The 24318-nt window shown below is 41.4% G+C and overlaps 1 protein-coding gene across 1 annotated transcript in view; it reads left to right on the top strand.

The window, feature by feature from the left end:
- Positions 1 to 1510: 1510 nt before the first annotated feature.
- LOC117820705 (rho GTPase-activating protein 20-like) overlaps positions 1511 to 24318 on the top strand; it is a 99213-nt gene continuing 76405 nt past the window's right edge. Inside the window, exons 1-2 of the mRNA XM_034694586.1 lie at positions 1511 to 1616; positions 7007 to 7916. Coding sequence (XP_034550477.1) covers positions 7800 to 7916 — 117 coding nt within the window. The 5' untranslated portion in view covers positions 1511 to 1616; positions 7007 to 7799. The remainder of the gene's footprint in view (positions 1617 to 7006; positions 7917 to 24318) is intronic.

Raw genomic sequence — 24318 nt, 5'->3', positions numbered from 1 at the left:
AGCACAGCATTTAAACCATTAAATATAATTTACACAGCATATTATTGAGGAATTATTGTGATCTATGGTAAAATGCAACGTGTGGTCAGTGGACAAATTCCATCCCTCCCTGCAGAGAGTCAATCCCACACGGGGAGAATCCAGAATTTACAGTTCTCATTAGAGTGAGCATAAAATATCTCAGATTGGTAAACACACTCTTGAGGGAAGACAGCCCTGAAAAAATGAAGACTCCACTCAGCACGTTTACAAACCGGAGAGAGTCGATGGAGAGGGTGAGGAGATGTGAAGAGATGGAGAGGGTGCGAGGGGAGATTGAGGAGACTCCAGGCCTCGTGCCAGATGTCCAATCACTCACTGAACTCCTTGGCACGAGGCTGCAGCTCGCTAACTAACCTGAGGTGGTGGAAACATCAGCTGTCAGTCAGCGCTGTTTTCCACACACACACTTCAGAGCAATAAAGATCCATCTTAAGGAGACGTTTTCCTGCTTTGGATTCTCCTACAGAGGATGAGCCAAGCAGGTGATTTGTCAAGATTTAATAAGAGAAGGTGGTGATGGAAGAGGACGGTGATGAATCTCTCCAGGGAAACATATTTTCTTGAAATTTCTGCCTGATTTATGTGTGCTAACAGGGGAAACACCACACGGCTGGGATGCGCAGTGCGATGATAATATTGACAGTTTAAACATCCACCTGCTGCCTGAGGAGGACGGAGGATTTACTGCTACTGCTACAGCTCGTTTAACTCCAACCAGAAACACGATTAATTTATATGAGCTGAGACAACAGGGAGTGCAGAAATATATTACAGCCTTTTGGTCATTAGTTGTTGCTTTGTCAAACTCATGCAACTTGTTTTGCGTCACATTAAAATCATTTATTCTCCCAGTGACAGCTTGTATCACTAAATCAGTGTGTTTGTGGAATTTGGGAGTTGTGCATGTCCTGTGTGGTATGCCTCTGGATTGACAGACACAGGCACAAATCTTAACCTGTTTCCAAAGCGGTTTATAATCCTGGCTGTATTAATGACGGATTATACTATTAAGGGCAACAGGTATGTGCAGAACTCTGTTGAAATGCTAATCCTTTAGATTTAAGTGTTTTTTGATTTGGCAACTCCAAACACATTTTTCTCAGCAGCAGTTTTTCTTTGACACAAAATTGAGGATGGGAAAGTCAAATGATTTTATGAGACCATGAAGGCTTTCTGTCTTTATTTGGGCAGCTTCAGAGAGAGACGGGAAATGCAGGGAGAGAGGGAGATGATGTTGAGCTAAACCGATGCCCCTACAACTTCTGATCAGCCACCAAAAGACAGAGGAAGGTAAATAACATTGGACCATGTTTTGTGGTTAAACGACATATTTGATAACAAGTCAAGACTCTATCACCTTCTTCTCTGCAGGTGCCTCCTAATTGAGGCAATGAGGTTCACCTGGTGGTGGGCCTTTAAAAGTCCACAGCTGCCTGCCGTCAAGGAGAGGCATTTGAGTTGGGGACTGCTGCCCGTCTGCCTTTCCTTCAAGGATTGGTGTGTGCTTTTGTGGTGACTTCCTGGTGGTAACTGCACTCCACATTTGTTGGGTCACTAGTGAGTTGCTTCTTCAGGTGAGTTGCACAGTCTGAGGTAGTAGTGTCTACAAGGTGACATATTTTGTGTGGTGGCTGTGAGGCCCATATTTTGCATTAGCTGCTTTGTCTGTTACTGTTTTGTGATCCTAATTGTAGAAAATTTGATTTCTTCATGACTTTGTGGGTCTGGGATGATGTCCCTCCACAGGTCAGTGGATCTTTGTGTGGTGGGTGTGGCCTCCTGGTTCATTTAGTCTTGTGCTGTTCATTCCAACATGGATCACAGATTAAACAATTCAACAAAGATCAACTGTATTCTAACATGACAAAACACAACAAAAGCACACACCGATCCCCTGAAGGAGAGGCATACGGGCAGCAGTCCCCAACTCAAATGCCTCTCCTTGACTGCAGGCAACTGTGGACCTCATTTCACTCAGGAGAGACACAGTTTAAAGATGAAATGTTATTTATTACAACTTAATGAATAATGAAACTTGACTGAAATCCTTGGCGTAAGGACTCTATGGGGATGATTTTGTGAGCGTAGGATGTGTGAATTTGGCAGCAGAGGAAATCCCCCTAGAGTCCAGACACTGGTGGTGGTGGTTGATGAATTCTAGGAATTGAAGTCTTGCAGAGACCAGGTGGAGACGGGGAGGTGGAGAAGGGCAAGAAGGAACTAGCAGGAGAGAGAGACACATTTAAAAAGACAGCAGAAAGTTGATAGGCTGACGATAAGGGCGTGCCACTGAGCTATTGGATGACAGCCGCCACTGATTAACCAATGACAGCTCCGGAGCATGCAGCTGGAAGAGGGTGAGCTATTGAACGAGGGAGAGGAGAGTTAAACAACTGCTGTGATTGCTTTTATAGTCTTCCTGTCTGAACTTTCGCTAGAGCTACATTGCCTCAGTTAGGAGGCACCTGCAGACAAGAAGGTGATAGAGGGGGAGGGACACAGAACAAACAGACAGCCATAACAGTCAATTACTGTAGGACAACAGCTGATACAAGCCCTTGACTTTTTCAAAGCAAAGGCTAGTGTCATTAAGTGAAGTAAACAAACTTTTGACCTTTATATACATTAATTGGATAAAGGGCTGGGCGATAAAACGATAATGATAATTATCATGATATTATTTTTCTCAGTGTAAATATAACAAATGTACGATAAAGCGTTGATAATAACACCTCCCAACCACTGGAAAGGGAGGGGCACTAGTGTGTCTTAAACGTTAGTTCCCATCCAACATTAAACAGAAGAGGCATACGGCATGGAACAGCCAATCATGTCGCAGGGTGAGAGGTAGGCGGGGCTTAAAGATGTTTGGAGTGGAATGTAAACACAGCTGAAAGGAGCGACAGTGACACCGAAGAAAATGCAAAACCTACCAGCTCAAAGCAGAATGAAAACAAGAAGGCCACTAACCTTCATTAGTAAAGATATTTTAGCTTTCTACTAGACTACTAAATCCAAGATACAAGCTAACAAACAGTCTGGATTCTTCAACTTTCCTTCAGGAGAAAAAAAATCTGCCTTTAAAATGATATGAAAGAATGATATAGGAAAAATGTTATTGTGACATCTTTTTCAATATCGCCCAGCTCTATTTGGATAGACAACAGGATGCTGTCACAGATCTAATTTTATGTGATTATCCTGCACTTATATTAGAGTGTTTTCTTCTTCTTCTGCATGCACCAGCTTCAGTCTAGTGCTTAAAATAACAGTGACAAAATACATTTTATCCAGTGATAATTCTAAGTGCATAAACCAGTCTTAATCATTTTGAATTGCACAGGATACATAAAGGGTTTTAAAAATATGTATTTCTACAGTTCATGGACTTCTAACAAGGCTGTCTTTTTCCTTCCCTTACATAAAACATATCTGTCTGCTGAAGCTTTACATAACACAGAAATATAAAAGCTATGGAGACCATATGTCAGAAATTCATCAAAAGGATCAAAGACTTTTTATATGAGGCCAATCATAAAGCCAAACAGACGCTAATTAGACTTTTCTTTATCGCTGCTTTAAACTCATTGTCTGCGTGTCTGTGTCAGCTGTCCGTTTGGCATTATGAAAGCTTGAGTGAGCCGTGATCCAATTAGTCAAATCCAGAGCCCAGACCAAAGGTTGGCCAGTCACTCAATTTGCCCGGCTTATGAAAGATTGACTCTTTTATATAAAGTCTGACATAAAGGCAGTTGGTTTCTTTGAATGGATAATCCAGCTACAGAACCCGACCGCACCTTTCTGCTACACAGACTGTGATAAAGGGTTTTTATAATGTTTCATTGCCTCATAAATATGCATGATTCTGAAGTGTACCATGCCATATTGATGCTTAGTGGGTACACTGTGTACAAGTGCTTGCATTTACATGTGCACTCAGGATTCATTCATGACTCCAGGTTTCAATGCATCTTAGTGCATTCATCGTCCAACTATTTAAAGATATTTCATTGCATTTTGTTGATGTAAGGGACGGCAGATCGTACGTAGATATTTACATTTTTCACTAAACGTCCGTGCAAGTTTTCCAAATCTCTCGTTCTTCCAGCATGACGACAGAGAGAGAATAATCCCTCCATGCACGTTGCTTCTATAAACAGCTAAAACCTAAACAATCAGGGGTAAAGAGTCCAGAGAAAGTGTGAGGCTCCAGTGTAGGAACAGGCCCTCACATGCTGTTTGAATATCTTATCTTATCTTAATGCCTGATTCCTGCAGTTCACGGCTCGTCACAACAAGTGGGATGATTTTGAAGTGGGGAAGAGGCAAAGGGTCAGCGGAGGATTAATGGAACGGCATAAAACATCCAGAGTCAGAGATCTGCTGTCATATTTTTGTCCTAATCTCAGTGAGGAAATATATTCTGCTTATATAAGATAGATCATATTGCAATCTGTGGGTTGAATGCAGTTGTTTATCAAGAAAATGAGAGAAAATTAAAATATGTGCTTTGTGTGCCAGAGATCATAACTCTGTGTGTAAATTTATGTCTTCAATTTGAGGTTATACATCATTTTTATGGGCCCAAAAATGTAGCATTGAAGACTCCAAGTTTTCCAGGAATGAAGAGATTTATTTCAGAAATGCTTTTCATGTTAGATCACACCGAACTTAAACCTGGACCAATCAGAGCTCCTGCTGCTACTCTTTGGATTGAATCTCATTGAACGTTCAGGCGGTATATTCCTCAGTTTTTTCATTTACTTTGAATTTACAGCAACATTTTTTTTCTGTCATTGCAAACATTTTAGGGAAAAAAACTAATGACAGCTGTGTTTTTAGTGAAATAACAACATCATATTATCAACCTGATTACAATGATAGATAGGTATGATGAGCTTTATTCATAGAACAAGAGTGAGCAGTCAGGGTTGATGACATGCTCATGCAAGTGGTGTGAAATCTGAAATGTAGCATGGTGAGCAAAAACACCCAAGGCTGAAGGAGAATCATTTTCAAGACAAGAAGAGCAAAGATGTCAGCACATTAATATTCAACATTTATATTAATGCAAACATTGCTTGGGTATTTGTTGCTTTGTTCGCCATCATGTTGTAAGCGTACTGTCGAAGTGTCCCTCTCCTTGCTGCACACCACCGCCCTCATCCAACAGAGAAGCCTTTACTCTGTGAGGGACATGTATGCTCAAGAACAAGCCCTGAATTTTATGTGATACTGAAATGACAAACCCTGCCTTGTTTTAGTGTATTTGAAAACTAAGGCTCATTTATGCTTCCTTTATGTATGAAAGTAGATACTTCTTACCCATCCACATACCTGTGTGTCATTTTAATTGGACATGAAACAATGCACTCAAACAGATTGTTCTCTCTTCTCCTCTGCTGCTGTCCAACTGACATTTAGTCCATGTCTGATCTTTTCCCAGCTGTCATGTTGTCGTTGCCTGTCCCTGTCTATAGTTTCTAACTAACTTCTCCATCTTTCTCTAAAAGTTCTCTCCTTTTCACAAAGTATTATTCTTTGCTGTGAATGTTAGTCTGGTTTGAACTGTTGGCTGCACTGCTCAACACTGCCCCCATTATTTCTGGTGGTACTGCAGCGTTTGGTCCTAACATGTATACTTCCAGAAAACATGCAGAAATACTGATGAAATGATTTGTATCCATATGCATATCATTAATAGAGCATAACTGAGCCTTCACATGCACATAATTACGATGTTTGCATGCTGTTCCTATGCAGGTGTTATGTTTACCATGTTACCCTAGCTTAGTGTAGTGTCTCTGTATGATAACATTTGATAATTAGCAATTTGTCACCACAATCTGTCAACTCTCAACATGCAGTGTATTTACAAAAACAATACATGCATCCATTGTACCAGCAGAGTCACCAGACAGAGAGACAGGAGCAGAGATCTGATTTTGATTGGACAGTGGATGCACACATGCATTTTCTTTTAAACTGATTTTAAAATGATTTTATTTGTTTTTAAAGCTCGTAACAGCCTCGCACCTCCATTTGTCACAGATCTCCTGTCTTTTTATGCTCCAGCTCAATCACTGAGGTCCTCCCTTTAAATGTTCCTTGTGTGTCTCACACAAGCAACGGCCAGAGAGCTTTCTGTTTTTATACACCTAAACTCTGAACTCTCTTGCTCTGTACATCAGAACGGCGAGCTCTGTGGGTGTCTCTAAAGTAAACTTAAGATTTACCTTTTTAATCTGTCTTTTAATTTGGAGTAATTTAATTTCAGCCCTAGACTGCATTATTATTATTATTATTATTCTTATTCTTATTATTATTATTACTATTATTATTATTATATATTTTTTTATTTATCCTATTTATTTAGTTATCGATTTATTTAATGTATTTATCTGATCTTTTTTAATTTAACAGATTTTTAATTTGACTCTCTACCCTAATTAATTTTATTGTAAGTATTCTTTATGATTATTTATTTGATTATTTCTGTTATTTTCTGTCTCTGCTCTTTGGTGACGCACTTTGGGCTGCATGCTTGTACGTATGAAAGGTATAAATAAAGTTGAGTTGAGAATTTATAAACAGCCTCTCCCCATTCAAATATGTGTGTTTGTGTGTGTGTGTGTGTGTGTGTGTGTGTGTGTCCGTGTCCCCCCTCCACACATGGCTCAACACAATGCCACCCCCTCCCTCATCAGCACAGTGCATTTGAATAGCAAAGGCTACTGGGCCAGCAGTGGGTGGAGGAGAACAACGCCCGTGTGGTACAGTGTTTGTTTGTGGGACAAGCACTAGGTGACACACACACACTCACACACACTCACACACACTCACACACACTCACACACACTCACACACATGGACAAAGCACTGTTTATTTTATCAGTGACCTCAGTTTGTTTGTGTTTTGGGCTGATTTAGGTTACTGAATTCTGCTTGTTTTGTTCTTCTCCAGATTCATTCGGACATCTTTGTAGCTGCAGAGTCTCCTCTTTTTCCCAGGCTCCTTATTGTTGAGTTTAGTGTCAGGGTGGAGGAAGAGGCTTAGGGGGATCCACTGTTGCCTCTCCAGCTTCTATCAAGGTGACCTCTGAACTATGGGACAGAAGTGAAGAGGAACTGAGGAAAACTTTTATTCCATGGAGGAAAACTTGCACACATATGAAGGATTAAAGACAAACATCATCCTCCCTCCTTTTCCCACTCTGAGACTGTTAAGAGGACGCTGTAAGGCCCCTTACACCTCCTTCCCCTCCTCCTCTATTTGCCCTCAGCCCCTCCCCTTGTTTGCCCCCTTCCACCTGACTGGCCAATGGAACCAGACGGGCTTGTCTGGGCAGGGAATGACTGGGGAGTGGAAGGGGGCTGGGATGACCGACTGGACAGGACCAAACACCTTGCTGGCCAGCCAGACAGGCAGGAGCTGAGAGGCTGAGAGTTACAATCTGACTTAAAGGACGTCTAACTTTGTGTTTGCTTGTGAATGGACCATTTTATTCCTGGGTTAGAAGAGCTTTTCATTTTGATTCTTCTTATCAATGGATCTTTAACAGCAGGTGTGGCGGAGGAGGGTTCTGAACCTGAGCCCTGATAAGAAGACTAGAAGAAGAAGAAGAAGAAGAAGAAGAAGAGGAGATACACAGGAGGGGTGGAAGACCCTGAAGTCAAAGGAGGCAGAGGAGGAGGAAAGTAAAGTGAACAGATCTGTACACACATCTGACGGACACACACATCCACAGACCTGCAGCATGCCCGCAGGAGGACAGAGGTTTTCAGACATGGAGATGTTAGTCGGGATGGAGGACAAGCTGATGGACAACGCCAGGGGCCGAGCAGGGAGCTGTGTGGAGTTTTACCACATCAAAGTAAGTTTCCTTTCCCTCTTTTGCTTTTTATGCACTCTGCACTTTTTCCTCATGATTCAGTTCCTGGATTTTAAAAAGTCTGTGCCGAGCTTAGTGAGCTACACTTTGTGCAGGAAGTCAGAGATTTGGGGAATCTGACTGAACACTTCACATGTATCCACCAGAATGTGCTTTCCCACTTGTTGCACACACTTGTTGCATTTCTGAGCAGAACTGTCAAAACAGGAATGAATCATTATTCGACTCAGTTGCAGAACATCAATGAGGCGTAGACAACTGATTATAGTCCTCATGGGAGCCGTCTGTGGAAGCTGCTTGTGGCGCTCACAGTGTGTGACGCTGTGCATGATGACTGTGTGACCTTGAGTGTGAGATCAGCTGGTGTACCGTTATGTAGCTCATAACAAGGGTAGGAGGATAAGACCTACTTATTTAAAACACTAATATTATACACAATTAACTGTTTGTTGGGAATATTATTTTAAACTAAATGATGAGATACAACTTTTAAAAAATGGTAAATGAAACTTGTTATACAATAATATTGTGCTCTTTGGCATTTACTCCTAGCTATCTTTGATTTCTGGAGAAGTCACCATATTTGGATGGAGAGTGGATCACCTAAAGCTCATGTTTAGATACTTGTAATAGAAGGTTACACTTAGCATACAGGCAGTGTCATCCATCAGTTACTCAAAGCAGCTTGACTTTTAGCTTTAAGGTCATTCAAATGGTCATAGTAAAAGGTAGTTATAGTCAAATCCATCCACACAGTCTTCATAAATGAGTAAATGAGCTGAATGGGCCAGTCTAGCTAATGTAGCATTTCCACTTTCTGCTGTAAAGTTGGACATTTAACATGTTGGTCCCAGAGACTTTATAATAAATGGACGTAGCAGCTGAAACGTCACCCATCTGTTTCTGAAGCCCTGTTTTGAAGCCAGTCGTTGTCGTTTGAAGCCAGAACTAAAAAAATTCACCTCTCGTACAATGTGTGCCGATGGAGAAATGAGCAACTCAGACTTAAACCATTTTTTGAACCAGGCTGTAAATGTGTTTGTTTCTGCTGTAAAAATCGTCTTCTTTGAATGGGTGTATATGTGGTTTCTGGTGATTCTGCAGCCAGCCTCAAGTGGACGCTCGATGAACTGCAGTTTATAACACTTCTGCATTGGCTTCATGTTTTAAGACCGGAGGTTGCCGCTTGGTTGGTCCATAGGAACTGACTCACTTCTGTAGCCAGAACCACGTGGTCACTCAAGGAACAACAGTTTTAGCTTTTGCCGCTTCAGCTTTTGCTTTTTTTAAAGGTGCAGTGTGTAGTTAGTGGCATTTAGCTGAACAGACTTGGTAGAAATTGAATATAGTATTCATAAGTATGTTTAAATGAGTATCTAATCACCTGCATATGAAAGCATTTTGTTGAATGAGCCATGGAGGCACAGAATGGACAAACTGGAAACATGCAAGTTTTTATGTTTTGTGTGTGGTTGCAGAAAATGCATCGCTTGGCAGATGAATGGTTGTGCACAAAATAATTTGAATTGACGGATGTTTCAAATGGTAAAAACTTGACAAATAGATGATCCAACTTATCATGCATCAAAGGAGCTTCTTGTCCTTCGAAGGCCACCATCACTTCACCTACAGAAGGGTGAGCAAGGGAGCGTTTCAATCTAGAATGTGACCGCTAGATATTGCTCAGTATTCCCATTTCTACACCCTGTGCTTTGACGTCCTGGTGGTTGTGCGAACTCATTTTTGCAGCCTTTATTTTTAGTAGCAAGAAAACAAAGAACTAATTCATCTGCATGCTTCTTAAGATATGTTTAAAGGCATAGAGTGAACTATAAGCTGAAAAACTGTCAAAAACCCTCTTAATCTGTGTTTCAAAACCCAAAGATTTACATTTTTTCATGCAAATCTCCACACCACTACACAAAGTACCCATTAAGTCAGAGGTATTTAGAGGAATAAATTCAACCATTATTACAGCCACTTCACTGCAGCTATGGTAAAGCCAGCAGACCTCAAGAGATTTGTACGTGATTGGAAAGAGCTGAGCTGTGTGAGGAGGGTCTGAGCCGGGCGGCCAGATGCTCTAACTGCCTCTCTGGGAAAAACACAAAACCCTGCAACAGGTCTGCGTCTGCACTGGAGAGAAGATAGTGTACATGTCGAGGCTTAGTCTTCATGCTGCTGGATTTATCTTCTGTTTGAAGTTGCTTTCCTGGAGTTTATTAAACCTGAGGATGAAGATTGAAGATTACATATTCTAACCCTGTATGTGCTGCCCAATGACTTGGCAAACATCTCTGCCTCTAAATCTTGTTAATGCATCATTCGTGCAGTAATAAGAGCAGTGTCAGATGTTTCTAAAAACAAACGCAGTATGCAAATGTGTTTGATATAAAGTTCTCTCATTTAGGGTTATGTGTTTGGAGTTTTTTGCCTCAGGCTCTCTAAGGAGCAGAGGTCAGAGCTGACACGGTTGCTTTCCTGGAGTTTATTAAACCTGAGGAAAAACTCACGAAGATTACATATTCTAACCCCGTATGTGCTGCCCCATGACTTGGCAAACATCTCTGCCTCTAAATCATGCTAATGCATCATTCGTGCAGTAATAAGAGCAGTGTCAGATGTTTCTAAAAACAAACGCAGTATGCAGATGTGTTTGATATAAAGTTCGCTCATTTAGGGTTATGTGTTTGGAGTTTTTTGCCTCAGGCTCTCTAAGGAGCAGAGGTCAGATCTGACACTGTGTTTTGGATACAAGAGGAGGTGTATTTCTTTATGTGAAGCTGTTTATAGTCTACTAAAAGTGTGTCAATAGAAAACAGAACAGATGCACTTGTTATAAAAAGCATTTGTAACACTTCATGACAGTCCTCGGCTACACTGCACGAGCTGTTTATCGTCAAGAGTCAACAGAGGGTTTTAAAAAACAAAGTGATACCTGTTGGAGTCTGAGGCACGTTTTTGGCACACGTGGAGGAGATGCTGCAGCTCTAGCTCTGTTTCTGATCAGTCCTGGCGGCAGCTTAATAACACGCTTACTTCTCTGAAAGTAGCTCCAACATCATCCAGTGTACACTTAAACCCAGACTGTTTTAAAGAAACAATGCTCTTTAAATGCTTTTGTTATTGTCACATTTAAGAAGTATTTATGTCTTCGTCTTCCTGGGATAAATCAAACACATGGCATTCCTCTAAAGTGCATGGATTACATACTTTCTACCACTTCTGTAAATATTTATCAGCTTATAAAAACCATATATCTCATCCCATAAGGCCATTTGACCTGATTTACTCGACTTCCTCATCACAGGATAAACAGCAGGTCATCTACGTATATACAAACTAATCCCTATATGACCTACTCTTAATGTATTGCCATGCAGCACATACTCTGTGTATGGTCACGTGTGTGGTGTGAATGACATTCATGGCCATGACATCTCGTAGGTGTGCCAGTTTTTCCTGCGTCTCCCTTCCTTTTCTTCGGCAGTGAAAAAGTCTTTACATTCTTTGGTGAGTCAAATCGGCAGATTGTGTTTTGTGCACACATAATAAAAACTTGGTTGTGCAGGATTACAGAAGCGTGAGTCTGGTGTACAGTAGGAAGTCAGGTGGCATCACGTGCGGTGGCCCGCAGACCGGACAGACTCAGAGGAATGCTGTTTTTGTGTAGAGTGAGACCGCCGGGCCGGCTCTTTGTTCAAAACCATGGCTGAGGGGCTGCAGTGGTGCAGTGCAGGCCCTGAGAGTAAGAGCATCAGAGCCAGAAAAAACACTGTCCAAATAACCCATTAACAGATGCATATTAACTATGAAAAGTGCATTCAAAAACTAGCACTGAGAAGACTTTATGACCCGGTTCTGACCATGCATGAGGATCGATTTGAAGATACTTTTAATCATATTTTAAGCACAACATGGACTCGCCCCTCAATACATCTCTGAGCTTTTATCCCCCCCCCCCCATAAACCAGGACGCAGTCTGAGATCCTCTGGCAGTGCTCTGCTGGCTGTTCCACGGTCTAGACTACAAACTAAAGGGGACAGGGCCTTTGCTGTCAGAGCCCCCCCGCCAGAGGAAATCAAACATGCAGAGTCAGTCCCTAATTTATTTCACTACTCAAGACACACCTTTATAGTAAAGCTCTTATTTTGTGAATTTATTCTAGTTTTTAACATTTTACCTCTCAGCTTTTACTGTCAGTTTGATTTTATTGCTTCTCTGCTTTTATTGTGTTTTTATTGTTTTTGTGAAGCACTTTGTTACTTGTATTGAAGAGTGCTACACAAATAAAAGTATTATTAGTATTATATTATTTGTATTTTTCTATCGGGCTTCAGCCTTCAAATACATGGACCTCTAGGATCCCCGTTTTGTACCACATGACATCATAGCTGAACAAGTAGGGGAGCGGCAGTAGCTCAGTCCATAGGGACTTGGCTTGGGAACCGAAGGGTCCCCGGTTTGAGTCCCAGTATAGACAAAGTTTGGCAAGTGGACTGGTGGCTGGTGGCTGGTGGCTGGAGAGGAGCTGGTTCACTTGCCTGGGCACTGCAGAGGTGCCGTTGAGCAAGGCACCGAACCCCCAACTGCTCAGGGTGCACTGGTTGATGGCAGCATCCTCACTCTGACATCTCTCCCTAAGTGCATGTCCAATTGCATGTGTGTGTGCATGATTGTATGTATATACCAAAAACTGTGCGTGTAGCATGACCGAAAAATAACACGAGGGAAAAAATGTAATTTCCCCCCTGGGGATTAATAAAGTACGTTTCTTTCTCGTTTCTTAAGTAGAGGACCACCTCGATAGAGGTTGTGTGACTCTGAGGTGAGTTTTTGTTTGGTAGAGATGCCAAGATACCAGAATATTAAACTTTGAGACAACACCAGTTAAAAACGAAAGATTCCGAGACCTGTATGGATACGATGGCAACAAAACTGTAATTCAGTCAGACAACTCACGTTTACTTAATTAGTTTATTGCAGCATACGGTATTGTGTTTGGCGTGTGGGCTCCGAACTTCATTACTCCTTGTAGATTATTTAATGCAGACATTAGGAGCAATGAGATAGGACTAACCCCCTCGGAGCCCGCAGGTGGAAGCCGGGGAGGAGGTGGGGACAAACTTCACACAGCACTGAGCAGAACAGCAGGAGCACTGCAAGCAGAGGCAGAGACAGGGAGACATGCCGTTTAAATAGACCGCCGAATGAGGATGTTGAGATCAGCTGATGGAGAGGTGGTGACGTGTCAGTATGATGAGCGCGGCTCGAGTTGTCTGCCTGAACTAGCTTGCAGGCGGCGCTCCATTTCCTAGGTACCTTTCCGTTTTTTTTTGTTTTTTTTTTAAATTTAATTTGTAACTTTTTAAATGTGTCAACAAGACAAACCAAATACAATCAAACAGAGGCTCAGACATGTGAAGTGAATTTTTTTGTATAGTATTAGAAATAAAATGAATAAAATAAACAGATAAATAAATGAATAGAAAACGTGAAGAAAATTTTAGTTGAAAATAATTATAGGTGACGGCACCATTCAGTTTTCAGTCCCACACTGCAAACAGTGCTGGTTCAGAGAAAGTTATCCTCCTTTTATACTAATGTCAGTGTACCTTTCTTTAACTTATATATTATTATTATTATTATTATTATTATTATTATTATTATTATTATTATGTATTCATTTATTCAATTTTTTTATTTTTTAGATGTATTTATATATGTAATTATTAACTTGCCTATTTGTGATTGTATTCATTTTATTGAGTCATTTCTGTCAGATCGGTTTCTTTATCGTCATTGTTGATTGTCCTCTGTAGGCAGTGTGTTCTGTCAGCTGTTGTGTTATGATGTTGTAAAAATATCAAAATAATAAATCTTTGGTCATAAAAAAAAAGGAAAAGTCATTGAACAAAGACCATCATTTAATGATTTAATGTTCAATACTGATTAATAACACCTTATTTTCTGTTTCATATCTTTGTTTTCATTCTCTCGCTCTTCTTACTCTATCTGAAGATAACTCAACCCTCGCTGCTCCCTCTCTTTCACTCGCTTTGGTCATTCTGGGTTGAAAACATGACTCTAGATCTGTCTTCTTTTATAAGCTTCAATACTTCTTTATATCATCTAACCTCAAAATAACACTGATCGTATTGTTTTAAAGCACGTGGCGTTGGAAGGTATCCAAAAGTATGACAGCCTTATTGTGCAGTGGAGGGAATGTCGCTCTGTTTGTGTTCAACACAGTAATATAGCTATGTACATGCAACACACACACACACACACACACACACACACACACACACACACACACACACACACACACACACACACACACACACACACACACACACTCAAACACACGCACACATGAGGAGTTTGAAGTTCAGGACGCATGACGCTCAGTGTATCATTAAAGTTATCTCCTGCCTCTTACAGGTGTATCATTACTGCCCCCAAGTCATAACAACTCAGCCTTACTGTATATGTACTTAGACATGTATAGCGCCTGTGTTTATATTCAGCCCTGTGTGTGTATATGTGTGTGTGTGTGAGGGTGCAGGAGGTTAGCAGTCTTTCTAATGAAGGAACACACGTGACTGATTTAATGCATGCACTGTGTGTGTGCAGTTCTTCTTTGATAGTCTCCTCAGTGTGTCCTTGTTCGAGTGGAAATCCCAACAGAGTCTCCTGCAGAACTGAACAGCTTCAAACCGTCACACGTGTTAGCATTAGAATGAATGTTTTATATCTACATAAGGAGCAGGAGGGCGCCACTTTCACCGCCATGTTTCTACAGTAGCTCGAAACGGACAAACTAGTTACATGTGTTTTTTTTGTATTAAGTGAGTGGCAGTGAGAAATGCACCGGTTTGAAGACGAAGAAAAAGCAGTATGAATAAATATGAATTATTTTAAGTTTAATGCAAACCTGATTATTCAGTCCCTGGTCTTCAGACATCGTGGAAATGGCGCCAGCTGAGCAGCTGAGGAGTAAAGCCACAGACCGTAGAGGAGTTTTCGCAGACGTGAATGGGAGCTGTGTGAATCTGTGCTCCATTACTCTTCCTCACGGACGTTGATGGCGTGATTGTTGTGCCACGCTGAGCTGAAATTGAATCGTAAAACTGAATCTGAATTGAGCGAACTGAAATTGAATTTGTTATTTTTGAATTTAAGGAAAAATAGACAGTTATAATACAATTTCAAAGCAAATAAATTCAGTTTCAAAACACATCAATTTCAATTTGAAATCATGCCTTTCAAATTCAATATACGTATTCAATTTCAGTTTCTAGTGGCACAAATCTCAACCCATAGCTTTTCAGTGATTGAAAAAAATAAAAACTTTAATATATCATGATTAAACATAAAGCAAAAATCGATTTAGAAGTAGAGACTAATGCAAACCACTTGCAACCAAATGTTAATAAATAAACAACAAAGATAAATAGTTAATAAATAAATAAATAAATAATACATTTGTTACGGGTCATTTTGACCCATTTTAAAGTTAAAAATCTAAAGAAAAATCTTACAAGTATTTTTTGGTATAAAACTTCCACTGATTGGCTTAATTAGAGCAATCAACATATAGAATATTTATCAACATCACTTTGTAAAAAAATAAAATTAACAAAAATCCATGTAATGTAAAACTACTGTATTTATATTAAGGGCTTTCCTGTGTACATTAAAAAAGTTTTAAAATGAATGAATTTTTATTAAAAACCATCCATCCATCCATCCATCCATCCATCCATCCATCCATCCATTTTCTTCCGCTTATCCGGGGTCGGGTCGCGGGGGTAGCAGTCCAAGCAAATTGACCCAGACATCCCTCTCCCCGGCGACACTTTCCAGCTCCTCCTGGGGAATCCCGAGGCGTTCCCAGACCAGGCGGTGAGATATAATCCCTCCCCCGCGTTCTGGGTCTACCCCGGGGTCTTCTCCCAGTTGGACGTGCCCGGAACACCTCTAAAGGGAGGCGTCCGGGAGGCATCCTTATCAGATGCCCGGACCACCTCAGCTGACTCCTTTCGACGCGGAGTAGCAGCGGCTCTACTCTGAGCTCCCTCCGGATGTCCGAGCTCCTGACCCTATCTCTAAGGCCGAGCCCAGCTCCCTCTTCACCACAATGGTCCGATACAACGTTCGCATCACTGCTGACGCCGCACCAATCCGCCTGTGGATCTGACGCTCCATTTTACCCCCACTCGCGAACAAGACCCCGAGATACTTAAACTCCCCCACTTGGAGCAAAGTCTCACTCCCCACCGAGAGAGAGCAATCCACCGTTTTCCGGCAGAGAACCATGGCCTCAGACTTGGAGGTGCTAACTCTCATCCCGGCCGCTTCGCACTCAGCTGCAAACCGCCCCAATGCCCGCTGGAGGTCCCCGCTCGAGGAAGCCAACAGAACCACATCGTCTGCAAAAAGCAGAGATGAGATTCCAAGCTCCCCGAACTGGAGACCCTCCTCCCCCCGGCTGCGCCTTGAGATCCTGTCCATAAAGATTACAAACAGGATCGGTGACAAGGGGCAACCTTGGCGGAGTCCATCACGCACCGAGAACACGTCCGACTTTGTGCCAAGTATGCGGACACAACTCTCACTTTGGTCGTACAAGGACCGGATAGCTCGCAGTAGCGGCCCCCGAACCCCATACTCCCGCAGTACCCCCCAATAATAGAGATAGTAAATCTTCCCTCTCATGGTCTTGTTTGCTTTCTCGGTCATATGGCGACGTCAGCATACTTTCAGTCTGTTTCATAACAAACTACATCCTCCTCACAGGAGCTTTAAGAAGGTTGACATAATTGCCTGAAAGGACTGGAGTCATGACTTTGTTTTGCTGTTTTAGTTTGTGTTGTTGATGACGTAAGACTTACACAATCAACCCTTACCCCAATGACCACACATCCCCTTTCAGAGCGATCATATCTGATCTTATCTTATCTTCTAAGATGTAAAGCTTGACATGCACTTGCCCTAAAGTACTTCAAAGTTGTTGTGGACTGTCTTTCACAAGAGTGGAGACGTCTCCAGCACCAAACCTGCTCAGGTGTTCACTCCCACTCAGGACATGTCTGTTTTTCACAAGAATTCCCCCTCATGGGTGGCCGCTCTGGCTCAGCTCTGCATCTCCACATGTCATCCTCATCCAGAGATTTGCCCCACCAAAAGAGAGAGAAGGAGCGAGGGATTCAGCGTCAGGTCACGTTAAGTCTCCTGAGCTTCAGACGCCGGTCATGACACGGCAGGTTGTGAAGTCTGAGAGGTCCGGGTGGCGGCAGGAGGTATTAGGCCAGCTGTAAGAGGAGGGATTATGTCCCGCTGACCCCGCGTTCCCAGGTTAGGGAGCAGGAGGTGAAGGAGAGATGTGGATCAGGGTAGAGAGACAGAAAGAGGGAGAAGAAGAGTGGGAGGAAATATTTGGTTGTTAAGGAGGGAGGAAAGGAGTGGAGATGAAAGGAAGGAATGACAGGATACAAAAGAGGGGATAAAGTTTTTGACGAGATGGCATTTGGCAGGTTGAACTTTCACAACTTCAGTGAGAGAGGTAGCTCCCTCTGCTGCTGTGAGAACGAATATAAGAAAGTGTGAATGAAACAGACAGACTGTATCGTCTAACCCTGACCCCCCCAAACCCTAATCCTGACCCTGACCCCCCCCTTCACCATTATAGTCTCCATTCAAGGTGAATATGAAGTGAATCTACTGTCAATGGTGGGAAGTAAAAGTCATTCTCAGTGCATGTGCTCACTTTTATTAATATTATCTTGGTATTTAAGGTTTCTTGCAAGTTGTAAACTTAGGTAAATCAAATATTGCTCTGAATTGTGGTTTTACTCATTAAAGGTGACATATCACACTTTTTTCATCAACATATATTGGTCTAAGAGGTCCCCAAAACATGTCTTTAAAGTTTATGCTAAAAAAAACACTTTGAAATCAGATTTTGGTCTGCCTGAAAAGTCCTCTTCTTCAGTCCTCCTCAGAACACTCCATTTTCTCTCTGACCACGCCCCCTCCGGAAGTGGATGTGCCTCGGCTCTCCAGCACGTTGATCTAATGTTTACATGTTGGCTGAATATACACGGCTGCTCAGAGATCGCGTTTCTTCAACCCTCTGAATCTGATCCTGACGGAGAGACGCCTGCAGCAGGACCTTTCTGAAGGATTGGTCACAGATTTAGTGTTTCTTGTTGTTTTATTTGTCAGTATGTCGACGTGTGTCTTGGTACACAGCTACAGCTATGTACATGTAGCTATGTGGCTATGCTAACTAGCGCTAGCACTTATCCATGATAAATAAAAATCATCCACTAGATCTTCAAATCTGCAGACGTGGGGAGTAAAACTGACCTTTGTGTTTATTAAGACAGCCTACAACTAGCATGCCTCCCTCCTAAGCTCCTTGTTAGCACACATTTGTGATGGTAATGGAAAACGGAGGAGGGATTCAGTATTATTTTATACAGTCTATGGGCTGAACAAGCTCCGAGCTCTGACTCCGTGACAGACCGGATATTGTTGTTACGTAACAAAAACACGGAAGTCTGAAACGGCTCGTTTCACACACATTTACAGAAAGGTGGAAAAATCAGAACAGGGGCAGAATGGATTTTTTTCATTCTCGGGGGGTTTGTAGACATGCCAGGGAAACATATTTCAGGTAAAGAACCATTAAAAAGTCCATTTTGCATGATATGTCACCTTTAAGACAGCACAATGCATTGGCATTAATAACTGAAATATCCTCCACCATTGTAATAACTGCAGGTTTTATTGTTAAAGGAAAGACAATTCAAGAATCAAAGATTACAAAAACTACTGGTGGATTCACCACAACACATTAATTGACCTCTGTGCTGCAGTGATGATGAAGAACAGCCAGGTTACAATCCAGTGGTCCACCATCTTGGATTTATGGTGCATGCTCAATATGCATAAACAACAGTTGCCATGCACAAGTTGAGGTCATGACATTCCCAAAACCTTCTTTTCCATGTGTCTTCGTAAATACAGACAAAACTGAGTTTTTAAAAGTCTACACCTTGAAGGTGTTTTCCTGAACCTCCATTTTCAGTGACTGAAACTCTGTCCGTGGGGACAGGAAGCCAAAACGTAGAGAAAAACTGTTTTCAAATATATACACACACATGTGAACTGCCTTATTCAGAATATTCAAGTTTTATGACACATTCAGAAAAACAGTGAAGGGGGCACCAGTATAGCTCAGTGGTTCAACTGTGCGTGTCATGTTCAGAGCATAGACTGTCTAACTAATGGACGTAGTATTCGTGACGTCATCCATCTGTTTTGAAGCCAACTGTTGGCAGGTGCCATATTGGAAATGCTGAATGAGACCTAACGTCTGTGGAGCTAGTGTGAGGTAAAGAGGCGAATAGCTACAGGGTGCCCACCTCTTTTTTTTGAATGGGTGTGTATGCAGTTTCTGGTGTTTCTGCAGCCAGCCTCTAGTGGTTGTCAATGAACTGCAGTTTTGAACACTTCCGAATGGGCTTCTTTTTTTAAGACTGGAGGTTGGCGTTTGGATCAGAGGCTTTACTCTTCTATACTGCATCTCATATCCCACTCTCTCCCCAATCTCCAGCTCCATCCACTGACCTGTCTCCTAATAAAGGAGTAAAAGCAGAGTAAAAAAAAAGGTGAGAAGTTATTCTGCTTGGGAACATCTTCATTGTGTCTGTTTTGGATGTCATTATGTTAAAAGCACTTACTCACTTACACAGGGGATAGTCCTTGTCGCAGAGGTCGCCAGTTCGACTCCTGACTGTGACCATTTGCTGCATGTCTTCCCCCACCCTCCACTCCCCACATTTCCTGTCTCAAAATATATCTTAGAATAAAATGCACCATGGGATACGGAGCCTGTGATCTCTAACATAATAGAGATCTGGACAGATAATGGTGAAAAGTTTTCCTGCTTCATGGAGAAAGAGAATAAAACCAAGAGTCCAAAGAGGAACGATGAGCGTAGTCTGAGATCTGTTCCTTCATGCATGGTTGAGAATATGCCGTACACGACCGTTCTACCTAAAAGCTCTTCAGTTGTTACGCTGCATTGGCCAAATGTTTCTTCATTCACCAATTCAACATAAAGCAACACAACGTTTGTTTGCTTTGGGAAACAGGCGGCCAATTAAGTCATTTTCTGTGATGACTTTGATACAAAGTAAACTCAAACAAGCCTCGCTCTCCTGAACGCTCGCAGCATTTTCCATATCTGCCGAGCGCTCTCCAGATTCAAACAGTTGTAAAAATTCCAGTGATGATAAGTGCAGCTTAGAGGCTGAGGAGTGTGTACATATAGCCAAACAACATGTCAGTCAATGCGTTTCTATAGCAACAGCACCAAACACAACAGTTCCCCCGTCAGGAAGTTCTGCTGTGGATGAGCTCGTCCTGATGGTTTCCAGAGCTTTGGACGAGATGGAAGATTAGAGTCTGACTTCTTACTTTGTTGTTGGAGAGAGAGAGAGTGTGTGTGTGTGTGTATGTGTGTTGAGAAGTTGTGTGCGCTCTTCAACCATCCATAAAGTAATTAGGTCATTAGGTTTGGTTATTTTCATGGGCTTTTGAGGGTGACCTTGTGTAAAAACATACACAGTCTTATTTTAATCCTCACTGTTTGAAGTTTAAACTCAAATATACAGACTAAACAAAGTATGGGAAACCTGATAACATTGTTGGATGGAAGTATTAATACTACAAACACAGGTACAATGGTAATAAAGGGGTAAATGCAAAACCTTCATGTTTAAAAAAACAGCTATATGTGTCCTGGCACTGGAAATCTCAAATAAGGTAATATAGGAGGAAATAGAGGCAATATTTTACTATACAGAGGAAAATGTGGGAGCTCTGTAGGAAGAATGTTTCTTATAGCAGTGAACCAGTTCTCACTCATATTGGTCCAAAACAGTACCTTGATTAGTGCACTAATGTTGCAGAAATGTCGCTGTTAGTATCCTCTTCAGCATCACCTCTGTCGTTGTTTTTTATGTGGAAGCATTAATTTGATGACCATGTGATGCAAAGAGTCCTGGTTAGCTTCTCAGGTGCATCAAGTACATGAGTGAACCATTGAATTCCATATAATACAATACAATACAACAATATATGACATGAGACGATACAATAGGATAAAGCACAATACAGTATGATATGGAATGATAGGATACAATGATACACTACACAACATGAAGATACACGGTATGACAAGATCTGTTATAATACGATATGATGCAAAATTATATGATACTACACAATATGAAAGGAAATGACACAATATGATTCGTTAGGAAAGAATATGAAAGGATAGATACATAAGGAAACAAGATGATACGATGCGATCGAAAATGATAAGAAATCATACAAAATGATACAAAATGAAACAAAATGATACAATACGATATGATACAAAAGGAAACAATAGGATATCATATATAATACGAAACCATATGATACAATACAATAAAAAAAAATATGACACATTATGACACCATACAATACAAAGTCATAAAATATGATATGAAACAATACGATAGGATACACAATGATGCAGTACAAAAGGAAAATGATACAATACGTTCCACTTACGTTCATATTTCTCTGCTCAGTTCTTACATAACAATCATCTTTACTTTGGTTCTTGTTTCACCCCAAACTTTGATTATCCTCCTTATCCAACTCAAACTGTATTGGTACCTCTACTTTACCAAACTGCCATGGCTTTGTTCTGTTTCAATTCTCATGAGACTCTCACAGAAGACATGGCATAACATGTTTTAATATCTATCTGGAAGTTCCCTGATTATTATCCCTCGATGTACTGCTCTGTTTTGAAAGTCTGGTTTGAACCACGAGATCATAGATTATAAATGTAGATTAGATTATAGATTATGTGCAGAAATGGTGTTAGAGCTGTACCTAAATCTTTGTATTCTGAGGCTTAGAGACACTGACCGAGCTGCTGTGTTTAACAAACTTGGATCTAACTATGTTATCTCTAAGACAAGTCACTTATTGTCTGGTTGCTGCTCCAGTTAGCTCTCGTTTTCCTCGTTTGTGTCACCTTTCAAAGTTTCATGACAGTAAAAGTAATGTACAGTTGCTCAAGAGCTGAAACAATCAGTGTTGATGTTGATATAGAACATTGCATGCTGACACCACATAGAGCTTCCTGTCTTCTGTTAGTTTGATGAAACCAAACGGCTGACCTGATCTTTGTTGTGCCAGCTGAATGTCATCTTGCGGACCGTTTCTTTGATAAGACAAATAACCGATCTATTTCCTGGATTTAACTCAAATGTCAGCGTTCAAGCCTGTGTCTCTCTCTGACACGCTAAACTGAAGCTGCGGCTATCAGCTGAGCTTGGTGATTGGGGCTTGTATTTGCAGATAAATCTTGTGGTTAATTGTTCTGCTGACAGGAAAGCTTTAGAGATCACTGATAGCCTTCAGCAAAGAGACGTCTGCAGGATTGCAGCAGAGAACATTAAGAAGAAGAAATACATTTAATAATATTTCCAAGTTTGTTGATTCAGGGGAAAGTGTTTGGTCCATGTTTGCTCACCCACAACAATATCTCAGTATCCCAGTGCAACCTGCATCATGATGGTGCATCAGTTCAAGTCCTTAAGGGCAAATGTGACTCATTTCACCCGCAGATTTGAAACCGGACTGTAAACTACATCAAAGTCAATCAATGCAGCTCATTGCAATGGACAAAGAAAGCTTTGCATACGAGCTACTGTTCCCTAAACATGCAGAAGCTTGCACAGCTAGCCGATGTGCAATAAAAAGAAAAAGCATGAAATATGTCAAATCTTATGTTGCTGCTTTTGGAGTAAGACTGAAACTCTTGTGTGTCTTTTCAGCACATGTGGTTTCAGATTTGGAGTTTTGTGGCTTTCCACACGTTGACCGGGGAAGATAAAGGGCCACTCGCCGAGAAAGAGCGAGCAAGAGACGTTGTCAAAAGTCAGAATTGGAAAGAAGCGTTGAAAACAAAGAGAAAGACAAGACGCTCACTTCTTCAGAGTTATTTTTAGTCTCATGGATGCTGCGGTTTCTCCTCCACAGTAGCTGCTGAACTGCTATGGCAACACAAGCTCTAATGACCAATGTGAATGCTTACATTAGCCTCTGAGTGTGTGTGTGTGTTAATGTGTGTGTGTGTGTGTGTGTGTGTGTAAGTGTGTTCATTTGCCCCTTTATGGCCATCTGCCAAGAAATAAACAGGACTGTCCATTAGTCTGCTCCGTATGACCGTCTTCAAAGACAACACACACTCGCTCTGTCTCTCTCCAACACACACACAGGCACACACACACTCTGGTGTCATGGCTGACTACTGTCACTTTAACTTTGTGTTAACTCTGATCTCACAATGACTTTACTGAGAGAGAGAAGCTCTGTTAAGCTAATGGCAAACATCTAAAGGATGAAGGATGCAGAGGAAACTTGCTGCTCCTGATATGAAAAGTCTGAAACACCTTCAAAAATTAAAATGTTCCCTCTCTGTTGAGGTACATTTGCAAAAACAAGAGAATGTGCTGAGAATGTATGAAGTTATTTGGGTGTTTCAAGGTCTGAGCATTGCACTCTTGTGTTTAATGCTCCACCTGTTGAATGCTCCTGCAGTCTGCTCACACTTTTCCTTTCATTTCATTCGCACCAAGCTTCCTGACATTTGCCAACCCACATTTTGCATCAAAACGAAACTATTAATCTGCATGTAATCATCTCCGTGTGCATGATCCGGAGAACTTTGTCTGGTTTCAGTATCAGTCATATTTGGCGCGGGAACACAAAGATGATCAAATGCTAAAAATCCCCCTTTATTATTCATCATAAATCCTGGGATTTACCAGGATCTTGTTTCCTGTTTTTGCTTTAGTCGTGGTCTGTACTTGTTTAGTCTTGGAAGCGGTACGGTGTTTTGCATATTTGTAGAGCACCAATGTGTAAACTCCCTCCTTAACTTGACTCATCTCTTCTCAGCAGACATCTATGACATAGAACTAGATCTCAAAACTGGGTCACTTGAAATAAGAGATACTAAACCAAATGAAGAAGATGGATATCAGGGGTTTATAGCAGTGTGTTTAAAGCAAAAGCTCAGCCACCATCTTTGATCGCATGTAACATTCAACTTTAATGGTTAAAGAAAGGATGACACTTGGAAATGACACCAGGGACAACCTAATCACACACGTCATATCAAATCAATCTGCATAAAGAATTCAGGCACATTTCACCTCTGCCTGTTGACACTGTGGCAAAAACACAAGTGGCTGGTCTTGAGAGTGGGGAAATAATGACAGCTGACCTGACAAGCACATA

The sequence above is a fragment of the Notolabrus celidotus genome, chromosome 10 (genome assembly GCF_009762535.1).
Source record: "Notolabrus celidotus isolate fNotCel1 chromosome 10, fNotCel1.pri, whole genome shotgun sequence".
In the NCBI taxonomy this organism is placed as follows: Eukaryota; Metazoa; Chordata; class Actinopteri; order Labriformes; family Labridae; genus Notolabrus; species Notolabrus celidotus.
The sequence above is the reverse complement of the archived record's forward strand: the minus strand, read 5'-3'. Positions and strand labels throughout refer to the sequence as shown.